The following is a 25,395-nucleotide window of genomic DNA, read 5'->3' on the forward strand; positions in this document are numbered from 1 at the left end:
GACCTTGGCCTATGAAAAGCCTCTACAGGGACCGGTCCGTCAGCGGCCATATTGACAACTGGCAAACTCCAACTTGGACGGCCGAGAAACAGGCTCATGGTGTCGCTTCCAAGTTGGAATGGCCCAAAGAAGAGAAAGGTGTCCACGTTGCAGTGAGCAACAACTTCCGCCCGTTTGACTAAATAGGGGGCGGGAGCCGTTCTAAAGTTGTCCGGGAAAGTTGCGGTGGTGACGTCCTGGGTCAGGAAAGAGAGAGTGAGAAAGGGCGGTGTGAGCTTGCGCAATGGCCACGTTTTACCTTTAACATCCCAGTTCCTGTTTGAGGTGGGGTGGGTGCACACTGGTTTATCTTGGTTAATTCAGGGTGGTAACTGCACGTTGAAGGATAGTGGCTGACCAGCTTTTGTTGACTTAATACGAGACTTTTGTGATTAAGAGGCAGGCTTGGGTTCAAGTCTTATACTCTGTGAGGTATTAGCAGTGCCATCTTAGAGTTGTATTCTCTAACCTCGAAGCCTCGGTTTCCAAAATATACATCATTCAGTAATAAGGAAAATGCTTAGCTTCAGTGCTTGGCACTCATTATTACACCATAGGTCATACATTTCCAAGGCAACTACTTAAAAGGTGTATTTATTTCAAAAACGAACAATGTTCCAACACATGACATTTCTGAAAAACAAAATTATGAATATCCATATATTCATAAATATATTGAATGCAGAGCCCTGTTCAGGCATTGGGACATAAAAATGAATGAGACATGACACAAGCAGAGCTCATAGGCTAGTGAGCCTAACCCTTATAGCTACAACTTCAATTTGAATTTTGCCATATCTTTGAGTGTTCAGCGCCTGCTCTTTACCATTCCACCTACCCATTTTTAACCCCCTTCCACTTCAAGAAAAGCCCAGTCTTGGAAGAAAAATGCAGTCTGAATAGTGTAGGCTGTTAGAAATGGTCTCTTCTGCACTGCCTAGGGGAAAATTTTACTGGCTGACTCTTCTGTGGTCTGTGCATGGGACAGACTTTTCCAGTTAATCTCTAGCAAAGCCTGCATTGTGTTCTCCTCGCCAACACCATGCCAAGGAGGAATAAGAAATCATAGCTTTAGATTGCTCTCTGGGTACTGCATGGCTGACTGGTTAGAATCAGTCACTAAAGTTCTTTGGCTTTGGCAAAATTAGCTAAACAAAACTAACCATGAGATCTTTGACATGAGCTTAAAATAGGCACCTTCACACAGGATTTAATACACGAGAAATAATATAAAACTCAAATTTACATCCTTCTCCCTTACCTTCCTAATTAACTGTATTTTTATGTGAAGTATTTGCAAGAACATTATTACTACAGCTACCAAGTTCCCAGCCATTTAGTAAACTAAAAATTTTAACTTTCATGGCTGAAGTTCTTTTTGTAAGTAAGGTTTTATTGAGCCCAAAATGCTAGCCAAATACTGATCTTGGGGCATGGAGTCCAAACCACCGGCAGCATGGTGAAGTAGAAAATGTCCATCATCCCAGAGTTTTGCAAGTATTTTTATACATCAAGTAAGGAGAAGGGGGAAGACGAAGGTAGTCTAAAAGAATTTACATGATCTGTAGGCAAAGGGGTGGGGGAAGGTGAAGTGGGGCCAGTTCTAAGACAGCAGAGACACAAAGAAATGTCTGTTAGGGCAGTAGTCTGGAAAGCCCATGTTTAAACAAAGTGGAGGTTTTTGGAATTAGATGGTGCCTGGCTAAAATAATCAGTGGAAATAACCACCTGGAAATTAATCTAAAATTACAATAGACAAAACGGGGATGTGAGAAATCTTTTGTTACCTGTCGGAAACCAGCCGACTAAGTCAAACCGGGTACCTGAATGGGGGAGCGGGGACTGAGAAAAAAGAGAAGACAGACAGGGTGCAGGAGGGAGAACAGATCTCACAACTGTCTCTCCGAGTTTATTTCTTAGGCTCCTTTTTATACATATTCTGTTCCTTTGTGTATCCCAAGATAACATAGTTAAAGTAACATTTTGAAGATCAAGGTACAATCGAAACTCCCTTGTACCTCCTATTTCTAATCTTAATCTGCTTCCTCCTGGAATTCCTCAGAACCAGCTTTTTCCCTTTTATATGCAAGCAGGCCTCCCGAGATAATCCATGCACTCCTTTGAATTTTGGGAGCTTTAGCTCCCTACAGTTACCCTGTGAGCAGCCATTAACAAACTAGCAATTCTGTCTCTTTCTCTCACTCTCCAGCCACTGTAAATTAATTTGAAACATCTCAGAATTGTTTTTGTCACTCTACATAATATAGTATATCATGCAATGTATTTTCAGGAATTTCTAAGTGAATAATTTTAAATTGGAGGGAGGACACATACCTGGAATCACGGTAATAATAACTAAATCGTGGAGTGCATTCTGTGTGTTAAACATGTGCTATTTGCTTTATTCTTTGACCTTCACACAATTCTGTGAGGTAGCTATTATCACTTTTTTATAACTGAGTCACAGAGAACTTAAGTATCTTGGTAAGATCATACAGCTAAAAATCAACTGACATGAGATTTCAATCTAGGTATCTTTTTCTCCAAAGCCTTAGAAGTTAACCATTGGTTATAGAAGAATGAAGGAATCCATTTCTTCTTGTGTAAGTTACCAGCGTAATAAATTGGCAAATCAGTCAAAAAGATTTTTCAAAAAAATTTTTTCCCAGTTATAGCCATATGCAGATCTATTAATATGTAAGAAATATTGCCAAAAAAGTAATTGTAATACTCATTTTCTATTACTTATCACTCTTTAGTTTAAATGGACTACACTTGAAAATAAATTTCATTTCTTTAAAAAGATATTATTTAGCTTCTTGCTATATTGTGTAGGTACGACTGAAATGCATTTTAAGTGTTTATATGCTTCCAGTGCTCTGATCCTTGGTGAATATTCCCATTTTCAGGATTGTAGAACCCAGTTCCATTTCTGTTTATAATCTTTACATCTTCAACAAATCATCCCCTGTGTGTCCCAGAATATTTCATCTCATATTGTCCCTTCTCATTACCATGCTATGTAGCAGCTGCCACATCCCTATGTACTTGCTATCTTGATGCTATGTGACTAATTCATATACTCATGAGGAGCCCTCTATGTAGACATTATTTTTTATTCACCTTGATGGGGTTTTGCATTTCTGCAAGTCACAATCTAAGTTGGAAATGAAAAGCAGAGTTTGATATTCAGGTGCTGCCATCTGTTGGCAGCATACTATATCTATATTTATTGCCTTATTTTGACCTGGAATTTTGTAATTGTATGTAATTTCAATACTTATGGGATTTATTTTCCTAGAGATAATAAAATCTTGATGCTAATATTTGCAGTTGCATTGGTGGAAACTTCCAATAACTGTTTCATGAATCATGCTTACATGATTAAAAATTTCTAATATAACTTAAATGTAACTGTCTTATTTTAGGAATTTGTCCTTACAGAGTTTTACCACAAGGAATTACTAAGAATAAACAGGGTGGGAACTAGGACATTGGGGAAGAAGGAAAGATGCTAAAGATTGCTTTGATAGGTACTAGTAATTACCTCTGAGGTTAGAGTTCAAATATTTATTAGAGCATCGTTAATTGGAAAGGTACTATAGTGAGAGGACATAGATCTACCTTAGAGAGGGAGACTACCATTTCATGAACTCTACTGTGTGCCAGGCCCTATACTAAGCTTCATATGTATCATTTACTCTCCAGTATCCTTACCAGGAAAAGGAAAAAGTATTGAGTGCTGTTGGTCATGATAAACATGTTGTTCTATGATTAATAAAGATAGCCAAGGAAAACCTATTACCATTTTACTTTGAGCTATGTGGAGAATGTCTTGGAATATATTATATTCACGTATTATTTATGTTTATTCATATTTACTAACAATTTGGAATTTTGTGATAGACGTGGTAATAAAGTAAGTGATTTATTAGCCTCATTCTCCTGATCATTTCTTTTATATATACCTATGGAACAACTGTTTGCTCTCTTGTTCCTAAAACTTAAGAATTTTGATACAGCGATTTAGGATTAGCTCAAACACCTCTTCCAGGAAGCCTTCCTTTTCTCTGATATGATACTGTGGACTCCATCCCCATTTAGTTTCCTGCAAATACTTACTATAGCATTTATCTTTATTTATTTATTTATTTTTGGAGCCCCTTAGACTGTGAGCTTTTGGGCAGTAAGAGCTGTATCTTGTTTATCTTTGAATCCCAGGTCCTAACATAGGATCTGGAAGATAGTAAGAATGTTAAAAATGCTTGTGGGATCAGTTGAATAATTGAGATATTACAACAGTCTGCCTAGGAAATTCTAAAAACAGCCACTTTTCAAGACATGCTTTGATACCTGCCAGAGAGCATAGTTAAATACATTTTCATATTGGCTCAGGAGTTAGGAATATCTATAAAATACAAGTTAAGTATCTATAAGATATGTATTCCTTTAAAATCCAAGGAATACTTTTCTCAACCTAAAGAGAAAAGTTTATTTAACAATGATCTGATTGATTTGACTAATAAATTCAGTATAATTTAGGCTTTGAGAATTATTTTACCTATTTGATAGTTAAAATATATGAGATAATACATTTTGTATGGTATACCCAAACTTAAAAACAATACATAAAAAACAAATTTAAAAATCCATGTTACTGTATTTTTTACTCCCTTACACTCTCAAAGACTGACTGTAACTGCTTTTCCACTGTTACCTGATCTACAATCTTCATTTCCCTTTCCTATAGCTCCAGGTTTGGTTCAGCATTATCTAAAACCACCATTTATCAACAGCGGTATCAGAGTTTACTAATATTGATTCTTCCTCTTTTATCCACTGTCAAGCCACTGCTTATTTCTCAGATTATCAGACTTTACAGATCAAACATAGACTACCCCTCATCAGCCTCTGACATTTATATTTCTTATAGATTAGTTCTATAAGGGGCCCAAAACAATTGCATTCTGAACACCCATTAACATTCATTATCTTTGCACTTATATTAAAAAATACAAGAACACTTTAAATTATCTCATTAGAATTTTCATAGTCTTCTAAATGAACAAGTCAGAAAGTATAAAAAATTATACAAAAGCCGTATCACAACAGTTGTTGGAAATAGAATTTGTTTTGTTCTCAGTTGATTATAACTCACTCAGAACTCACTCTGTTTTTATGGTCATGGTAAGCAGAAAGAGTGAGGGTGAAGAGATTTCTATAGTTGACATTTGTCGCTACAAATCAGGGACTGTTCATATTTGAACCCCCTTCCTCTGTTTAGAGAATTCCTTACCTTATATGACTCAAATATTGGATATAGAGGCCTCCTCCCGTAATGAACTGAAGATGTCAGCTTTGTGACAACTAGAGCACAGGCATATCACCTAGGCTCACCTAAAAAAAAAAAATTCATCCACCTGAAATTTTTAACATGGAAATGGTGAGGCAGGGATTGGGAGAATTTTTGTTGGTAGGAGCTGGGAGTTGGGGGTAGCAGCATTCTTTTTCAGTAGCAGCAGTGCCAGCAATGGTATCCAATTTCTGGTTCAGTGGTAGAGGCCATGTTCTGCAGGGACTCCATACTGAAGTGTGATTTGCCTGTGGCCCTGGCTATATGGCCTTCCTTTATTCTTGTCCATTTCCAAAACTGGTTCTCCAGGATTTCTTACAATCCCAATTTTTTTTCAATAATTCCTTTTCTGCTTAAATCAGCCAGAATTTGTTCGCATTGCTTGCAACTAATAACCCAAGCTGATAACCATTATCATTTATCGAGACCTTTTTTTTTTGTCTGTGAACTTGACATGCCTTAGTTCATTTCATCTCTTCCTTTTTGTAAAATGGATAGTGTCTTCCCCATTTTAACTTCATTCTATAGCAGAAAAAATTGGAGTGTAGAGAGATTAAGTAGTAGAAAATTTTACTTTTTGTTTTACCGTCAACTTATGCTCTTTTTTCATAACATTCTTCAGAAGAAAACAAGTTTAAAAAAGAATCATATTCAAAATTACTTTATTCTTTAAAATTTCTTTTTCCTCAGACAGAGATTTTCATAAAGTCATCTTTTTAGCACTTGGTTGATCAGTTTTGTAATAGGAATCACAAGCCAACGCTTCTACACCCTAGTGAGGGAGAATTTGGGTTAGTTTCTTCTTTGGAATTCATTTTCCTCTCTATAATGGAAACTTGCCCTTTGCTTTTAATAATGCAGAAAGGCCAATGTCCATTGCATAGAGGCCTACATTTATGTTTATTGCAGTTTCTTAACAATGGCACTATTGACATTTTGGACTGCATAATTCTTTGTTGTGGGGGCTGTCCTGTGAATTACAGGATGTTCAGTAGCATCCCTGGCCATTATACCCTAGATGCCAGTAGCACTGCCTACCCACCCACCCCTAAATTTTTACCGTCAACAAAAATGTCTCTAGACATTGCCAAATTGTCCCTGTTTGAGTACCATTGGGTTATAGAACTAAAGATAAAGATAAGAAAGCAGGTCAGGGAAGATCCTGGCTTGAAAATCTAAACAAAGATATAAATTTAATTCAATCCAACAAATGCGGGACATATTTTTTGAGCCTGCAATCTTTCTTGTGCTGAAAGACTAAACCTACATTATGGGCTGTATTTTGAACAGAGTTTCTGGGTGAGTCATTGAGTTTCCATACTTGAAGAAGGCACCCATGTTCCTTTACTCAGTTTCTCCTTACCCAAAAAAGCCAAGTAATAATGATCTGATAAAGTTTTGTTAAGTCCTTTTTAGGAATTAACATTCAGCCTTCAGGACCCACAAGTGCAAGAGCTAAACACCCAAACTAAAGGTAGAAAACTTTATACCCATGGCCCTTAGTCAACATGTGAAAACTCCAGAAGTCAGCAAAAAGTAAAATAGAAGCTAAGCAATGTGACAGCTTTTGTGGCTGCCTCCTAGCACAACATAACTGCAAAGGGGCCTGCCACCTCCAGAGTAGATACCATAAAACATGTACATCCCTCAAGCACTCAGGCTGTACCTTCGTATTATACTTTCTCTGCAGTTTATATTATCAACAAGGTTTTTCCTTCTCCCTGACCAAAAAAAAAAGTTGACTTCTCAACTTAACCCTGAATAAATAGGTGTGGTCTGGAGAACAGATGGATCTTTTATTCTTCCACGCATTCTCAAACTTTTTATAATCAAAGTTATTTATGCTTATAAAGGACACATCCTTAAAATCCAGCACTTAGAAAATAGTTAACCAAATTTAGACAATACTCTTGATGGCCTATTAAACATTTGAAGTTATATTTATGGAGACTATGAAATAATAGGGGAAAATAAAATAGTAAATAATGAAGAATATAAAGTTGCGTGAGTATATTTACAACCTGATAAAACTATTCACAGTCTAAAATAGTAGTATATTAGAGATAATGCCAAAATTGCAGGTAAGCTAAAGAAATACCATGGAAAAGAAGGAAGGAAGATGAAGTATACACTAATTTCAAGGCTTAATCAAAGAAAAGAGAATCCTGTGGCCACCAACAGAGAATGGAAAATGAACTCATTGCTATGCTGCATAAGAGCAAAATTAGCATCGTTGATGGCAGATGAAAGGATAAGATTTTGCGGGCATTTTGTTTCAAGTAACTAGGAATTTACCTTTTCAGCAACATAGGAAAAGAAGTGTTCAATAAGTATTTCTCTTTGTTGTTTCAAAGCCTAGGCAGAGAAAAGTAACTGGACAAATGTTTGATTTGTTTTTTTTTCTCCCCTCCCTGCTCTTTTTTCCAAATGTTTTTTGACCATTACTTTGCCATTTGAAAATTCTAAAAATTAAAAAATAATTCTATTACTAAACAGAGAAATAAATAATGTTTATTGAAAATCAGAATATTGACAGAAAAGAAATCTCTTATCACTCCTTGTCAGTGATAGTTAAAGAAAACAGAGGAAAAAAAACCAGAAAAAAGTCAAAAAGTCTGTTGGGAAAAGCACACAGAAATCCTTACTCTGGAAATAGAATAAATTGATTATTAGATCAAAGAAACTTTTGGCTTTAAAATGAATATTGTCACAGAGAGAGGTAAAGTTGGAAAGATCAGAGAGCTTTTCAATGTTAGAAAGTGTTTCTTTAGAGCAGTCTGCTAGGCCTGACCAGCGTGGGGAAATTTAGGTGTTCCACTGGCGGGGAGAGAACTTCTCTATATAATCTTTTGCTTAAAATGCTTTTAAATCTCTCAAAAGGGATGGCCACGGCAGGACAAAAAGCCACAACAAAGGAGTGCCTAGGACAAGTGAAGTTTTCCCTCTCCAGTCAGGTTTCACAACCTACAAGTTCCTTTGAAGAAACTAGAGGCTTTTTTCTTCCATTATTACAAACAGATGAAGATAAATTAACCCATTTTGATGTTTTATTGTCATTTGAGTCAACAATATTTTTGAATAACAAAAATATTTCCCAGATATGATATTTGGAAATCAAGTGGATTGAGTGAAAGTTGAAGAAGTTATCTGTAGCTCTGAATATCTCTTCATTGTACCCCACTGTTTCACCTAGCAATAAAACATTACCGAGATAATAATAAATTTAAAACTTGCCTCTTTTCTCATACTAGTTAATGTGAGAAGAAAACACCTGCCTGTTGCGGTGCTGCAAAAATGGTTTTAATATAAGGTCACAGAAAATTCAAAGGTTTTATAGCCCCCTATAAAACAGCTCTTTGTCTTTTCCCACTAATTCCCTAGTGTCACATTTAACAAAACAAGGGAACTACAGATAATAGAGGTGTTTGCAGATTAGCCTTTCAAGCCATAAATAACATAGGGTTTTGCTCACCTACAAATATTAAGGCAGCTTATCAATGTTTAAGCCCCTTCTTCTTTGTAATGGTTGCTAACATTTTAACCCAGGCAAATTGAGAGGTTTTTTTTCCCTGTCTTCTTACATCGACTGAGTACACATTCATAAGATTCTATTATCAGATTTCATGGTATAAAGAGCGAGACATCACCTAAACACTCGCCTGCTACCTGAGAGGCCCTATTTTGTAAGATGCATCTGCTTTATGCATTCCTTGTTTTGCTCTCTCTTAGTGATGGTTTCTATCCTAACTGTCCTGGAAGATGTAGCTGTGATTCTGTGCAGTTGGTGCAGTGCTACAGGCTAACGGAGGTACCATCAGGTATTCCTTCCACCACCAAGAAGCTCTACATCAGCCACAGCAAAATTCAACACCTTCAGGTAACTATTCGTTCTACGCACAAGTTGCTGCAATTTTGTTTTGTGTGGCAGAGTGAAGTGCGAGAGTGAAATTGTTAAACTTGATTTAAGTAATCAAAACTTAAAGTTAGCACTCAAAACTTAAAAAAAGTTAAAACTTAAAATTCAAAAAAATAGTCAAAACGTATTAAGTTTGGGTCATTGCACTAGCCACCATCTTGCTCTGTACTACTGAGAGGTTATATTGCCTCTGGATATTTCTTTTTAGGAAAGCCAAAACAAACAAACAAACAAATAAAACCCAGAATCTGTAATTAATGATACTTTATTTCAGTTTTTATTACATTTTTTTTTCTAATTATGTCATTGCAAAGTAAAATAAATGTCTCTTAGAGTTTGATAGCATATGGCCATTTTATGTCCCAGGATTAAGAAAAAGTACTTTTGTTTATGCTATAGAAGCAGATGATACTTAGAGCATTACAAGACTATCAGGATGAATCCAACATAGGAGAATTATTCATACAGACCTTACATCCAGCCAAGCATTAGCGTCTTTGTGGAAACATATACAGAGGAAATACATGTTTGTGTTTTGCCATGTTGCTGCAATTCTTGTTCTATGTGCTTTTAATTATGACTTTTATTTTTATGTTTACCTATTCGGAGGGCACTGAAAAGAGTGTTATAGTTTTATCTGAGTTTAAAACAAGAAGAAACTTTTGTTTTAAGCCTTTAGTATTTTGAAAGGGATCAAGAGACTAGGATTCTCACCTTAGTTTGCTCACTAGCTAGAGAGATAACCATCTGATGCAAGCAGTTAAAAAAATCTCTGGGCCTCACTTGTTACCTTTATGAAATGAGAAGGCTGGATTAGACAGGTGATCCAAGACCCCTTCTAGATGGGAAATTGTATGGCTCTTTGATTTTACCTTTACTGGCCGCTGCTTCTACTTCACAGATCCAAATCCTAAGATAAGGAAATGGCTTTCTGTGATCCAGGTGCAGAATTTACTTCCCCTTCAAATAAAGACACTCCCCTCCTTTCTTTTAGTTAAAAAATTTTAATATAGTTGCACATAAACACAGAAGGTTTGAAATATGTGGCATGGTATTTATTTTGTGGCTTAATAAGCACAATTGCCTAGTTGTCATCTGTTTACTTTCCTTTTCGAATCCACTAGTACCCAATGCCAGGGAGCATGTGACCGGGTCAGGTCTTAGCATTCAAGCAAGACACCTGGTTAAAGGGCAAGATGCTTAAATATTTGTTCTGAGAACTTCAGATGCTGAGAGCTAGAGGGTCAGCTAAGCCTGCTAATGCTCCTACACTGCTGCTTGGCAGCCTGGCAACTAATAAGATGAAATTATACCTCTCATCAAATTCAGTTATTGAATCAGTCCGTTTGTCATTGGTTTAGGTTCATTGAACAGCAATACTGCCACTCCCCTGACTTTGACCCAGTTAATTATCTCTTGGAAGAATAGTTTCCAGCAGAAAGGTTGGTGAAACACGGGATTGTTTTGTGAAGGAAATAAAAAGCTTTGAGCAATAATACTACGTTCTTCTTTTAAAAACCCTTAGGTCTTAAATGATCATATTTCTCTTGTATTTGGTGAATACAATGTATATTGTGTTTATTTGGTTTGAATTATAGAATAGGATGCCTATATTTAAAGAAAAAAATATCTTACAATGGATCTTCAGATGAATTGCAATAGAAATTTTGTATATATATATACAAATATATGCATCTATGTATATAAATATATGCACATACATATCACACATATATATGCATGTACATACAAATACATATATACATACACACATGTATATGTGTCTATATCATAATTTAAAATGTTTCTATTACTTGTTTATATAATTTAACTGTGTTTGGAACTGTGAATGCTGTGTTTGAGACTGGGGATAAAAGATGAAATGTTCACTCTTCCTGCCATCAAGAAAAGAGGGACTTATCCACTATATCTGTGAAAATTTTTACTTCTTTAAAGGTGCATGTCATTGGGCTGTAAAACTCTTTATTCTTTTGTCTGTCTTATACTGTGCACCTGGTCCTTTCCTTCCTGGCTCTAGTCTTCCTCTCCATCCTAAACCTTGCATTTCTTGGGTGCCTTCAGTGTCCAATATCCAAGTTTAATACTTCCTTGAACTCATTAAAAAAAAGTATTTCCGCTTTGCCATAGCTGTCTATTGTCTTGGTTATACTATAATCCTCTTTATGCCTGAAACTTCTCCATTTAAAAATCTTGAATTCCCGTACCCTCTCTCTGGTCTTCACCTCCTTTCCTGTCAGCTGTCCTACTCGACATTTATCTTTCCATCTCATGTAGACTTCTAACCCTAGAACTACCCACGTAAGCAGTGTATTGTTTATCTATCTTCTTTTTCTACCCCTTCCCTTTTTGCATGCACAACGAATTATCTTAACGACCTATCCAGCAAAGCCTCAGGCTTCAATTAGGGTAACTATTTGCTTTTGTTTGTCCTCTATCTGAACATACGGGTGCTGCTGGAGAGGACCACACAACCTCTTTACATGTATATGTTTATATATACATATATGATGTTTGGAAACATCACACGTTTGTAGAATCACCACAAATCCAAGATCTCCAACCTCATCTGGGTCTTCAGTGTCACCCATCTATCTTCTCAGTTCTTTGTTAGTTCTTCTCAACATATTCCGAAACTTCAATACTGTTTTGGATTGCCTTCTCAATCCTTGTCCTCTTTATTCTCACCAGATAGCTGGCATCCAATTTTACTGACAAATCATGACAAAATGGAGGCCATTAGTCTTAATCTCCCTCAATTTCTGCTGACTGTGTACTAGTTTGTCTCCATCCAATTCTGCAAACACTTTCTTTCAGAGAAGAGGAGATGTCCCTCTTCTATTCAGGGCAGCCTCCCTTCCGTGCCCTTGATTCCATTGTTCTCACCTCTCCCTGAATTTTGCTTCCTTATTCTTCTCCCATATCTTCAGTTGCTCTTTCTTTACTAGCTCCCTGTACTAGCAGAAAAATATGCTTCTTTCATTGCAATAAAAAATAAAAATCTTTTAATTCTGTGTCTCTTGCTACTATCTTTATTTGCAAAACTGTGAAAGGGTGATCTATGCTTACTGTCTCCACTTCTTATCTTCTGTTTATTTAATTCACTGCCTCTGGTTTCTGCCTACTTCACACAGCTAAACTGTTCTCTTTCAGACACTGGCTCACTCCTACTTCTTGAAATCTCTACTTTCTTGCCTTCTGTGACACCACCCTTTTATGTTCTCATTATTCCTCCTTGATATTTCTTTTCTGCCCTTTTTTATAGGTTTCTTTTCCTCCTTCATTTCTGGCTTTTCCAGGGAGTCTCAATTCTCAGCCATCTCTTTTCTTACTATGTACACTCTCCTTAGGTGACTTCATTCTATGTAAGTGATGATGGCTCCCATAACTGAGTTTCTATCATACCTTCCTCCCATGTTTCAGACTTATCCAGCTGCCTAATAGACCCCTCCACCCCCACCACCTCTTTCTCTCAACCCAGGAAAGATGTGTGGCCCTCTAATGCTTGGAGCAGGGCCTGCCTGAAATTGAAACTGCCTGAAATTGAAACTAGAAACAAAATCTTTATGGAGAAGCCAGCAGGAGTTGCCCTTCTGCTTTTCTTCATTTTACTTGCCTTGTTTTTGTTTTTTTTTTTAACTTTTCATATTTTATTGTAACTTTTACATACATATTGAACTCTCTAAACTCAAAAACTGTGAAAGCAGAAATTATACTTAGCTAAGCTTCCTATGCCTAATTGTTAACACCAAGCCATACATACCTTGCTTTTTAAGCAACATTGAAAAAACTGCCTGCAGCCCCAAGGCTAGCTCTAGGGCAAAAGCATCTCTTTCTACATCTCTCCCGCACAGCTCTGATTAGGCCAGGGAAACTACGGGTCTGGCAGTATTTTTTCCTTTTATCAGCTCTCCAAACTTAACTGAAAAGTTGAAAGTCAGTGGGTGTCTTACTCACTGTTTGTGCCACCATAACACTATATTCTTCAGTTAAATGAATGTTATAGTGGTAAGGTGAAATATGTATGTGTCAGGGTAAGATAAACCTGGATTGCTGGTTAGATATAGTTGCTAGTTAGATATACTTGGACAGCTTACTTTGCCTTTCTGAGCCTTAGTTCCCCTCTGTGAAAAGGGAATAATCATGCTTACTACATAGAGCTTTGTAAAGATATAGTAAATACTTAAAGGTAGCCATTTAAATTAATAATGGTCAAAAGTAACCCACATCGACTCTGACAAAAAGAAAAAGTTTCTCTATGCTTAACAAGAGAAAACAACTGTCCATTGGATTCAGTTAAGAATATGTACTATATTTACTATTTAGCAAGTCCATATACTTTACAAATAGAAATCAAGATAAATTGACTAATTGAAGCTCTGACACCACACTTTGTCTTCTCCCCAAATAAATTGCCCATTCAGATCTGTGTCATCTCTGAGACTTGCCACATAGTCAGCAATCTTTTAGGGTTTGTGGTCACGCAGATAGAAGTGGAATTATCAGTAACACCAAGATCTCCTTTTGGGCAATCAACAGTCCAAGAGGTGAAGATCTATGTCTGGAGTCACTTCTGACTTTATATGAAAGAAAAGCTTAGGAAAGGGCACTTCAGAATGGAGAGTGGATAAAAGAACAGTGAGTCTTGTATAGGTCATTTAACTTTTGGGGGGGGAGGGGCACTGAAATTCTTCATCTCTTAAACAGGAGAGTTAGACTAGATAATCTCTAAAATCTCTGCTTTTCTAAAAACTCTGACTTGTGTCCAGATCTTGAGTCTATTTGAAAACATTAGTTGTAGAACAAATGCAATAGAAAATGCATTAGAAAATGATAAGCTGAGAAAGGAAGGTCTTTGGATTCCAATAGAGCTTGTTGAAATTCTTAGCCCTTTCCCTTACTAGTTTTCTCATCTAAAAGTCAGTGTTGATAATAGCAAACTTGAAAGGTTATTAGGAGAATTAATGATAACATATTAAAAAAGCACTTCATGCTTGTAGATATTCAAAAAGTGCAAGAAAAAAATTTCTCTGATAGGTCCTTCCTAGTGATAGTGGTATTTAGAACATTTAAAAATTTTACTTTAATGCTTTAAAACATTTTAAAATAATTTATCATTTTATAAAATCCAAACAATGAAAAATATAGTGAAAATCCCTTGTAATCTTACACCCTAGTGTTAGCAACTGTTAGTAAGTTTGGTAAAAGATTTCCAGATTGTTTCAATTTTTGGCTTATAAGATGATGCAACAAAGAACATCTTATCTCATAAATCATTGTGCAATTTATAAGTACTTTGGCCAGAAGTAAACTTACTGGGTCAGAGAATATGTAGCAAAAGTTGGCCAATATTGCATGTCTAAAAACAGTGTGTGAAAGTGCATAAAATATTTTTGATATCTTACACTGTTAGCAATCATAAATAAAAACAGCCAGAACCTGAGTTTCCATCCTTTTCCAAGAGATAATTTAAAATAAATCCTGAAGGGAAATATGAAGTATCATTAGTATTGAATTATAGTACATATGGTTTTTTTTTTTTTACCATAATCATCTTTATTTATTGCTTTCCTCCCATCTCTCCACCCCTACCCTTTTTTTTTTTTTTTTGCTTCCTCAACCTCACCCAAATGTTGGCTCTAGAAGATTTTATTCTTCTGGCCAGTGGAACTGAGTCAGTAGAAAACGATACTTTCAAAACTCTGAGTACTTTGAAGACCTTGGAACTCTGGAAAAATAAGCTCAGACGAGTCCCCAGTGCTCTGCCAACCAGTCTTGAAGTGTTAAAACTAAATGACAATTCAATATATGTCCTACACGGATCCGATTTTGAAGGACTGAAGAAATTAAAAATCCTTGAACTTAAAAACAACCTGATCTCTTCTCTTTCTCCCAGCATGCTCTCCTTCCCTGCCAGTTTGCAAAGTTTGATGTTGGATGGCAACAATATTGAGTCTGTAGCTGGACCACTGGCACTTCCCCAACTGAAATTTATGAGCATGGAGAATAATAAACTACATCTTATACCAGCTAGCTTCTTTACTTCTCTTCAGTCTTTGCAATTCCTCAGTTTCAGTGGTAACTTTCTGACTAGAATTCCTATTAATCTGCCCAAATCCTTGCTCTCTTTAAAGATGGAGAGAAACCAGCTCAAAGTGGTAAGGTTTCGAGATATGAAACACTTGGAGAACCTTTCCCATCTTTACCTGTCAGAAAACTCACTCACTTCCATCGAAGGGGCACAGCTCCTTGCCAATTTAACCACTCTTGAGTTGTCCCAAAACCAACTTCAAATGTTGCCTCTCAGATTACCAGTAAGGCTACAAAAGCTTGATATTAGCAATAATTTGATTCAGAGAGTTACAGTGCAAGACTTCCAGGACCTCCGAGATTTGAAACATTTATTTCTGGACAACAACATTGTCAGCTTGTTTGAAGCTGGAGCCCTGCAGAAGTGTTCGCAGCTTTCCAACCTGGCCCTGGAACAGAACCTGCTGTTGTCTATACCTCTTAGGTAAGTGAGTGTTACCATTTATGGTTACTACTATAAAAGTTCCCCAAAGATTGGGACAATTAGCACATTATACAAGCAAGAATGCAAGTCAGAGCAAATACAGATGATCTGATCGAAGCTATCCAAGGGTTTAGGATTAGAAGTTTTAAATAAAGGTTTGGACTTTCCAGCCCTCAGACTGAAGCCTGTACTAACTTAATTTATCTTGCCTATGGGACAAGACACCCATACATGAAGTCTATAATTGAAAATATGAAGTGCTGCTTTGGGGAAGTATGCTAACAAACATGACATGCAGCTAGCTATTACCTGTAAAAAGTATGTTTGGTTTTCTAAGTATATGTATGGCCTGGATTAACCCAGAGGCAAGACCAGGCATGTGCTTAGCCACCAGGAAAACAAGGATATAAGGGAAAATGAGGGGGAAATAGTAAGATATTTATATTATAAAAAGCATTGAAATAGTAGTTATGGGAAAAAAATTAAAATTTACAATTTAATATTATATATTTTTAATTTTGAATTACTTATTTGGGTGCCTCACATTCTTCTCAGTGCTGTGATCTTTAAAGGACTTAACCCGGCTCTGTTTATTTCTCTGTGTCTGTGAGTATGAATCTATTTGTGTTGGTCTTTCCTTCTGGTTTTGGTTGTCTCTTCGGTTCTCTCTCTCTCTCACGCTCACACACCCTCATACTGTGACACTTAATTTCATAATCTATAATGTATATGTTTACATTAATTGACCCTATTTAAGCTTTATTCTATATTCTACATTTTAAAGTAGACAAAAAAAAAAAACCCACACAGAATACAGCACTGTTATTCTCTTTTAGAAGATATTATATTGTTTATTACATGTGCCTAGTGGATTATTTTCCCTTTTAGCACTTTATAGAAAAAAAGGCTTCTTGCCCTGCCTATTTTCATCATCAAATTCCTCAGAATATATCAGCTTCTGGCCTCTGTAGAATCCTATGGCACTCTATTTACTTATTTTCATTGTTAGTTACAATAATTTTTCTTACCAATGACAAAGAGAAAAATTATCTAGTATGATAACTATACTACCCAATATAAAACATGAAAAAGTTATTTTTCCAACTGAAATCCATATTTTAAAATATGTATTGAGGGTGATTTGAAAGCAATCAATTTATTTTAATGCATAGCATGTGCACACGATTTAATTTGACAAGTATGTTTTGAGTATTTACCATATGCTAAGTACTTTGCCAGGCACTGTGTAATAAAAAAGAGGAAACTTTTTATTCTGTGTTGTTTAAATTCTAGCAGGGAAAGAGTGACAATTGCATAACATATAAGTACAGTATATTTAGATGGTGTTAGAGTTAATGACAACAAAGGGCATGATTACTTGGTTTAGGACTGTAGAGAGTGGGAGTGGCTGGTTGTAATTTTAAATAAGATTAGCATGGTAACCCTCATGAAAATGTAAGCTTTGAGCAAAGACTGGAAGGAGGTGAGGGATTTAGCTGTGAAGCTATTTGAGGGAAAAATGCCCTAGATGGAACAGCCAATACAAAGGCCCTAAAGCAAGAATATACCTACAGAGTTTTAAAACTTTAATACTTGTTATTTAAATAAATTCTCTAGGGTTCAAGCTGTTTTACTACTACATGCTTATACTCCAAGAAAAAAAAAATCATGTATGAAATAAAAACTCATAAAACAGGCTAGGGAGTGACTGTATGACATAAAGATTCTCAGTAAGCTCCGATAGCTCTGGGCAAAGTTGTGAACTCAGTAGACTTTTCTGTTCAGGCTTTTAGACAACATTTGGTTAAGTAATCTTGCTAAGTTTAATGAGTAAAAAATAGCTTAATTATTTACTTTTGCCAGCATATTTGTGTTTTAATAAGTGACTAGAGAAAGCACGGTGCTTTTACCCAATAGAGTGTATAATGGAATTGTAAGCCTGAGTGAGCTATTATTTTCAAATCTTATTTCACATTGGAATTATCAGGAAAACTCTAAAAATCATACTTATGCCCAGACCTCACTTCAAACCAATTAAATCAGATACTCAGGTTGTGGCCCAAGCATTAGTATTTTTAAACAGTTGCCCAGATGAATTTAATGTGCATCCACAGTTGAGAACTACTGAGCAAGGCCAATGGGGCAAGTAACACGAAATGGTGACAGGCTTTTCCTATGAGGCTTAAATTAAGCAACTGTCTGCTCTGTCAGAGAACCTGGCCAGCTGCTAGGAGAGCAAAATAATTGTAGAGAGTGATTTTTAAACTCCTCATCACTACCCCACCCACACTCCTTGCCTTTTTTTTAAATTAGAACATGAGAATGACTTAGAAAAGTTTCTCTGTGGTTGTCATCTCATAAATAATTAAAAACGATAATATTTGAATTTTAAAACTTTTATGAGCTATAAACAATACACCTTTTCTTTTTTCTTTTTCTATTTGAATGCTTCTTATTCATACACAAGCTTACATTTTAAAATTTTGTTTTCTATGAGTAAACTGTAAACGCATGCAACCTACTTCTATCACAAACTATTTCCACAGATCCCTTCTTTCACCTACCATCTTCCATCCTATTTCATCAAGAATAACAATATGTGGTTTTAGGTACACATATAGTAAAATATCTACTATATTTGCCTCAGTATGCTGATTGAGATAGAAAACATACCTAACATTTATTAAGTGCTAAGATCAGCAGTGAATTTATATACATTTGTTGATCCTCACAGTAATCCTGTGAAGATAGGTACGTTGTTTTACCTATTATTCTACAGATTAGGACATTACTGTTAAGAGTTATCAAGAAGCTTGCTCAAAATCACATCGTCAATAAATTATGGAGTCAGGATTAAACATAGTCCAACACCACAGTCAGGAATTGTTACCACTGCATGGTCACCTGCTTCTGAGATTAACTCTATTGTTAACAATACACTACACTGCTTAGAACTTAGAACGCTTTACTTTTGCTGCTTCATGATTCACAAACCTGCAGCTCAGTGAACAAATATGTTACATCATCTCTTCTTTAACCACTCTTTGGATAATTTCAATTCAGAAAAACTTTCTACAACCTGACAGTCCGCGCATTTTATCTTATTTATACTCAAGCGCCATCTACTGGCAAAATAGGGTATGCCTCTTTTTAGTCTAAAAAGCAACAACTACCTAACAGCATTTAGCATTTCTAGAAACATGCTTGTCTTAAAATCAGGGCTACCTTTTAATAGAAATCAGATTTATAAAGACAAATTATACCTAAGCAATAAATGACTGCCATAAAGCCACAAAACTAGGATAATTTTTCTTCCAATGTCTTTTTGGTTATGACATCCATAGAAATGAGAGAGACAAAAAAGTATTCCTAAAGAACAGGTACAATATTTGGCTACTCAGCCAAGAACTAAATAATTGTATTTGTTTAAAAGAAAACTTGGCTTGCTCATTTTCATTAGCTAATATTTATTATGTGACTTCTGTGTACTGAGAAAATCAGAAGATTTAGGAAGATTTAGGAAGCTAATTAACTTACCGAAAACCACATACTGGAAAATAGAGTGGTCAAAGTCAGACCTTAAGTCTAATAAGTAGGGACTTTTTGAGTCTTTGGATAACTCTATCATTATCTTTTCCCAGTTTTGTTCTCTTGTACTCTCAATGGGAACAGAGACTTGCCTACTGCTACACAGTCTATTAATAATTAATATGCTCTCTTTCCTTGGGGAAAAAAAGCTATACATAAGAGATTTTCTGTATACCTTTTAGAGATTTACCTTACAGAAGCTGGTGTGTACAAAATTACATTGTCTTGGGGATTAACCTCAAACTGAATTTAATTATCAAACTGTCAAAATGTATGAGGTAATTTTCCCTGGTAAATTAACCTATTTTGTTAGGTAAATTTTATTCCAACAAAGGAGAAAGCACTTATATAAGTATATGCACTATATAGTTTAGAATATGAATAGAAATATATGTAATATAACATAATATAACATTATGTAAATAAATATATAAATATAAATGTAAAAGAAAAACCCAAAGGTAAAATTTAGGCTAAGTGCCAATAACCTAAAAGTTTAACCTTTTAGAATAAAATTCATATACTAATAATACTATAACAAGCAAAAGTAATATTGTCATAAAATATGGTTAAATTCATTTGCTTTGTTCTTTAACGTGGCAATCCTATGACTGAGACCGCCACAGTAAATTTCACTGAATACTGAAAGGCACAAACATACATCCACTGTGTTCACGCTATTATGAAGATAGTATTCAGATGACATTTTGATGGCCTTTTTAAGGGCCTTTTTTTTCTATAAAACTTTCCAATTTCTCGTATTTAATTAAAAAAATAACACTCAATCTAAAGTTGTGTAGTAGAAAATTTTGGGGGTTCACAATTATGATTCTTTTTTATTTTTTTATTAATGGGCATAAGCATGGCATTTTTCAAATTGCTATCCACAGTTTTGAAACCTTTTTTTCCTCCTGAATATGAAGCAATACCTGTTCAAGGCTGAAAACTTAGTGTGCTGAAAAATAAAAAAGTCACCCATAATTGCTCAACCAGAGCCTATGTTTAAACATTTTTTTTTTTACATGTTTGGGATCATTAAATTTTGTGTTCTATTTTTCTACTTCACATTATATAAGTGGAATCAAATTTGGCTAGTGAGAGCCCCTTTAAGCTGGTTCTTGTGTTCATAAGACATGATTCCGTTGTCTATTTTAAAAAATTGTGGTAAAATACACATGACATAAAATTTACCATTTTTAAGTGTACAGATGACTATTGCTAAGTATCTTCACATTGTGGTGCAATCCATCTCCAGAACTTTTTCAACGTGAAAAACTGAAATTCTATACCTATTAAACAATAACTCCTCATTTCCCCTACCTCCAGCCCCTGGCAACCACCATTCTACCTTCTGACTTTCTATTTCTATGAATTTGACTACTCTAGATATCTTGCATAAGTGGAATCATATGGTTGTCTTCTCGTGACAGGCTTTTTCTAAGTTTAATTTGTAGCAAGCATCAGAATTTACTTTTTAAATCTGGACAATATTCCATTATATGTACATATCGCGTTTTGCTTATCTAGTCATCTGTCAATGGACATTTGGGTTCCTTCCACATTTTAGCTATTGTGAATTCAATATGGATGTATAATGTGGGTGCATAAATATCTTTTTAAGGCCCTGCTTTCAGTTCTTTTAAGTATATGCCCAGAAGTGGAATAGCTAGATCATATGGTAATTCTATTTATAATTTTTTGAGGAACCACAATACATGTGGCAAAACACCATGTTTTCCATAGCAACTGCACCATTTTATATCCCCACCAACAGTATACAAGAGTTCTTCTAATTTCTCTACACTTTCGCTAATACTTTTTTTTTTTTTTATTGATAGTAAGTATCCTGATGGGTGTTCCATTAATCTTTAAACATTTTATTGCATTCTGGCTTAGAAGTTCTAGCTTACCTCACCTCAGACATGGAATCAGCCATTTCTATAAGAAATGGTTCTTTTAAGTGGAGATTGGAATTCTGAAACTAAGATCTGTGTGCATGGTGTGCTTATGCTACTGGGGCAATGTTGCTACTAGGATGTAATATTGCTTCTATTATAATATTGCTTCTAGGTCCTTTCAGCATATAGAGCTAGAAAATATATTTGTAAAATTATGAATTCACATGCACATTTCCAGTTCATATTTAACATTAGAGATGGTTTTTCTTCTTTTATATTTGTACTGTTTTATCTTACAATGAAAATCTTGGTTTGTAATAACATTAATATATTTACTTATTTGTCTTTGTCTTACTGTATTTATTAAGGAATTTCTAAATTTCATTACTAACATTAATATTAACAATAAACATACTGAGAGAAATTTCTTTGCAGGTTCTTTTGTCCTTAGACTCTAAGATGTTCAGTCAGAATACTTCTTCTTTTCTCTGTATGTTTTTGTTACCAACGTAAACATTTGATTAATTAATTAGATTTATTTGATTCTGCTTGTGTTCAATTTTAGGATTCAATTTTGTTTAATTGTGTGTGTGTGTGTGTGTGTGTGTGTGCGCGTGTGTATGAACATGTAAAACATTAATGTGAGTCAAAAGTTAAAACTATATGGAACCAAGCACTCCCTATAAGTAACTTTTTTATTCACTACTGGTTTATCTTTTTTCCCCCCAAAATAAGCAAATATGTGTATATATATTCTTATTTCCTTCTTTCTTGCACAAAAACTAGTATATTACATATGCTGTTCTGCTTCTTATTTTTATTCCCTTTAACAATACTTTCTTGAAACCATTTTATGATAGTTCATAGAGACCAGCTCTTTTCTTTTTTAAAGATGTATAGCAATTCTTTACTGATGTACTGGTTGTTTCCAATATTTTGCTATGATAAATAATACCATAATAAATGCCACATACAATGTTTTATATTTCTAGAATCATATCTTCAGAGTATATAGCTAGAAGTAAGATTGCTAGGTCAAAGGGTAAAAGCACATGCTATTTTCTTAGGCTTTGCTAAATTCTCCTCCATAGGGACTGTTCTAGTTTAGATTCCCACCAAGCTATGTATGAGAATGCCTCTTTCTTCACAGCTTCGCCCACAGAATGTACTGTTATAGATTAGAGTTGTTATCAGTCTGTTAGGTGAGAAATGGCATGGTTTTATTTTTCATTTTTCTCTTCTGAGTATGGTTGAAGACTTAAGGGCATTGCTTTTCTGTTTGTGTGGACTTCCATTCATGCTTTTTGTCCATTTGTTCAGTCTTATTTTAAAACATTTCTTTTTCAACTTTTAAGAGACTTTTATGTACTGCGGATATTAGCTCTTTGTCTGGGATATAAGTTGCAAATATTTTCCCTGGTTTATCATTTGTCTTTTGACTTTGCATGTCTTTTTCCATACACAATTTCTTTTAAAATTATTTTTAATGTAGTTGATTTATCAAACTTTTATAGCTTCTGGATTTTAAATCATAGAAAAACTCTCAGAATTAATATTTTAAAAATTATTTGAAAACATGATTTTTATGATCACATAATAGTCCAATGTCTCTTAATTTCCATTTTAGTGGACATTGATCTTTAATCATTTTTTTTGCTGTTATAATAAATATGATCAAATATATGACAAAACATATTTGCGAATAAATCTCTATTTATTTCTCCTATTATCCCCTAGGTCAATATGATACATGTTCTCAAATCACTTCCAAAGTGGTACCAATTTATACTCCCAGCAACAGTTTACATTCTTACCTCACTACACCCTCAGCAGCGATGAGCTTTAAAATTTGTAACCAAAACAATGTAACCAAAACAGTGTTCTAATTTGATACATAAAAATATTGCATATTTTCATTTTTCATTTGCCTTTTATATTCATTAAGAACATTTTTTCATATTTTTACTTCTATAAATTGTTGATCGTGGCCTTTGTCAATGAAAAAAATAGGAACTTAGTATTTTTCTTATCAATTTATTTATGTGATTTTATTGGATAAGAAAGACATTAAAGAGTTTTATGACTAGGAACCAGAAAATACAGAGGGTTAGAAAATAAGACTTATGAGTAAGGGTTAAAAAACTATAGATAAGACTGAGGTTTGCACTTTTAAATACTTTTTCAAAATAAAGTTTGTTTTTTAGCTTCAGAAGGGACAGGATGACAGCAAAGGTGGGTGTTGCTCTGGGTTGCTTTGCAGTCATGGAATAACGGTCATGACCTTCTCTCACATCCTCTTTCCACACTTTTGCAGGCTCCCCGGGACCTTAGCCAGGCTGGACCTGAAAGGCAATGCCATCCAGGACATTGCTGAGAGAGAACTCAAGGATCTAAAGCAGCTTCAGGTTCTAAACCTTAGGAACAACAAGATCTCTGCCTTGGACCTCAAAGCCCTGGAGGGGCTGCCTCGCCTCAGGCTCCTGTATCTCGATGGGAATCCTTGGAATTGCACCTGCAGTCTCCTAAGAGCAAGGGAGGTCCTGAAGGCCAAGGGGACAGATGTGAGGGGAGGACAGTGTGCAGCGCCAGCTGAAAGACAAGGGGAGAGTTGGATGTCCTCCAAGAAGATTATGAGGCAATGCGAGCATCACTTACGTCTGACCGAGAAAAGCAAAGAGACCAAAAAGAAAACAAAACCCGAAGAGCACTCCAGCATCAGAATCAACATAGATGACGATTATTATGATTATGAAATCGATTAAGTGTGAACTTTGTTTATGGCTTAGAAAAAGGTTTTGTTTCTTTTTATTTTTTAAAATAGACTTCATTTTTTAGAGCAGTTTTAGGTTCACAGCAAAACTGAGAGGAAGGTCCAGAGATTTACTATACGTCCCCTGCTCCCAATCATGTGTAGCCTCCCCCATTACAAATGCCCCACCAGAGCGGCACATTTATTACAATCAGTGAACCTGCACTGACACATCATAATTACCTCAAGTCCACAGTTTAAGTAAGGGTTCACTCTTGATGTACGTTCTATGGGTTTCCGCAAATGTATGACATGTATCTACCATTATAGTATCATGTAAATTAGTTTCACTGCCCTAAAAATTATCTGTGCTTCAGAAAAAAAGTTTTTTTAATGTTTAGTCTTTTACACAGAAATATACTATACATTTAGATATATAAAAGACTCTTTTTTTGTAAGTTTTTTTTTTTAAGAATGAAATGAGGTTAAGTCGAGGTGGGGGGAGGAAAGTAGAAAGGAGCAATGGTAAGAAGATGTAAGATTCCTTCCATGTTAAAAGTAATTTGCATTTTTTACTGTAACCTAGACAAATAACAATGCCAAATAAAATCACCTCTGGCTAACTCCCTGCAAATAGAGTAGCTCATTTATTAGATGAAAAGTGATGATTTTTGCATATGAAGGTGATACAGGTATGTGGGTATGCAGACCTACACTACAAGTTTTTGGCTGCAAGCAATAAAAGCTGACTCCGACTTAAGCAAAAATAATTTATTGGAAAGACAGGGAATAGGTCACAGAATCTACGGAAAACCTGAAAAACCTGGAAACACAGGGCTCAGAACTTCTCCATGGCCCTGGGCAGTAAGGACATAATGAAGAGACTCTCAGCTTTTCCAGGGTTCTCTCTGTAGAATGAAGCACTCCTGCTACTCCCAAGTGTTAGCTTCCCTCTTTGCAAGATTTATATCCTCAGGTGGAGAGGCTAAATGGCCTCGCTGGAGTCACATGTTTGTCCTTGGCTAAGGGATAGTAGATCTTGTTTGACAGTCTTACCAAAACCAAAAGGAAACCAGAAAGGAAAATGTAAATTCACACTTTAAATATGTCCCTACAAAGGCCTTCTTGAAAAGAATTGTGCTTTGAGATATATTCACTTTTCCCTGAAATGACCACAATCCCCACACTGCCTTCTTTTTGGTTAACTGTATGTATTTGAGAATCACCTGTCTGGGGACAGAGGTGTGACTGTAGAATATCTTATTTTCTCTCTATAGATCTACTTGTGCATATAGCCTACTTGCAAATAAAAATAAAACC

General features: G+C 35.4%; 1 protein-coding gene across 5 annotated transcripts; it reads left to right on the top strand.

The window, feature by feature from the left end:
* The first annotated feature begins 40 nt into the window (after positions 1–40).
* Positions 41–24,709, top strand: LOC120609049 (nephrocan). 5 transcript variants are annotated; one of them, XM_039871122.1, is made up of 5 exons: positions 49–152; positions 2,589–2,642; positions 9,122–9,275; positions 14,945–15,840; positions 23,641–24,709. In XM_039871122.1, exons 4-5 carry the CDS (start codon positions 14,957–14,959, stop codon positions 24,086–24,088), a joined length of 1,332 nt encoding a protein of 443 aa, XP_039727056.1. In that variant the 5' UTR covers positions 49–152; positions 2,589–2,642; positions 9,122–9,275; positions 14,945–14,956; the 3' UTR covers positions 24,089–24,709. The 5 variants fall into 5 exon arrangements, with proteins under 5 accessions (XP_039727026.1, XP_039727035.1, XP_039727044.1 ...); XM_039871130.1 differs by having other exon boundaries at positions 67–138; XM_039871092.1 differs by lacking the exon at positions 2,589–2,642 and having other exon boundaries at positions 41–152.
* Positions 24,710–25,395: the final 686 nt, after the last annotated feature.

Source organism: Pteropus medius, unplaced genomic scaffold, assembly GCF_902729225.1.
Source record: "Pteropus medius unplaced genomic scaffold, Ma_sr-lr_union100, whole genome shotgun sequence".
NCBI classification, from domain to species: domain Eukaryota; kingdom Metazoa; phylum Chordata; class Mammalia; order Chiroptera; family Pteropodidae; genus Pteropus; species Pteropus medius.

Bases quoted from the DNA above. Each gene is read 5' to 3' on its own strand.
- LOC120609049 (XM_039871092.1), top strand. From the start codon at position 97: ATGGTGTCGCTTCCAAGTTGGAATGGCCCAAAGAAGAGAAAGGTGTCC. The intron at 153-9,121 runs GTGAGCAACAAC...GCTCTCTCTTAG, and splicing joins AGAAAGGTGTCCACGTTGCA to TGATGGTTTCTATCCTAACT. The intron at 15,841-23,640 runs GTAAGTGAGTGT...ACACTTTTGCAG, and splicing joins CTGTTGTCTATACCTCTTAG to GCTCCCCGGGACCTTAGCCA.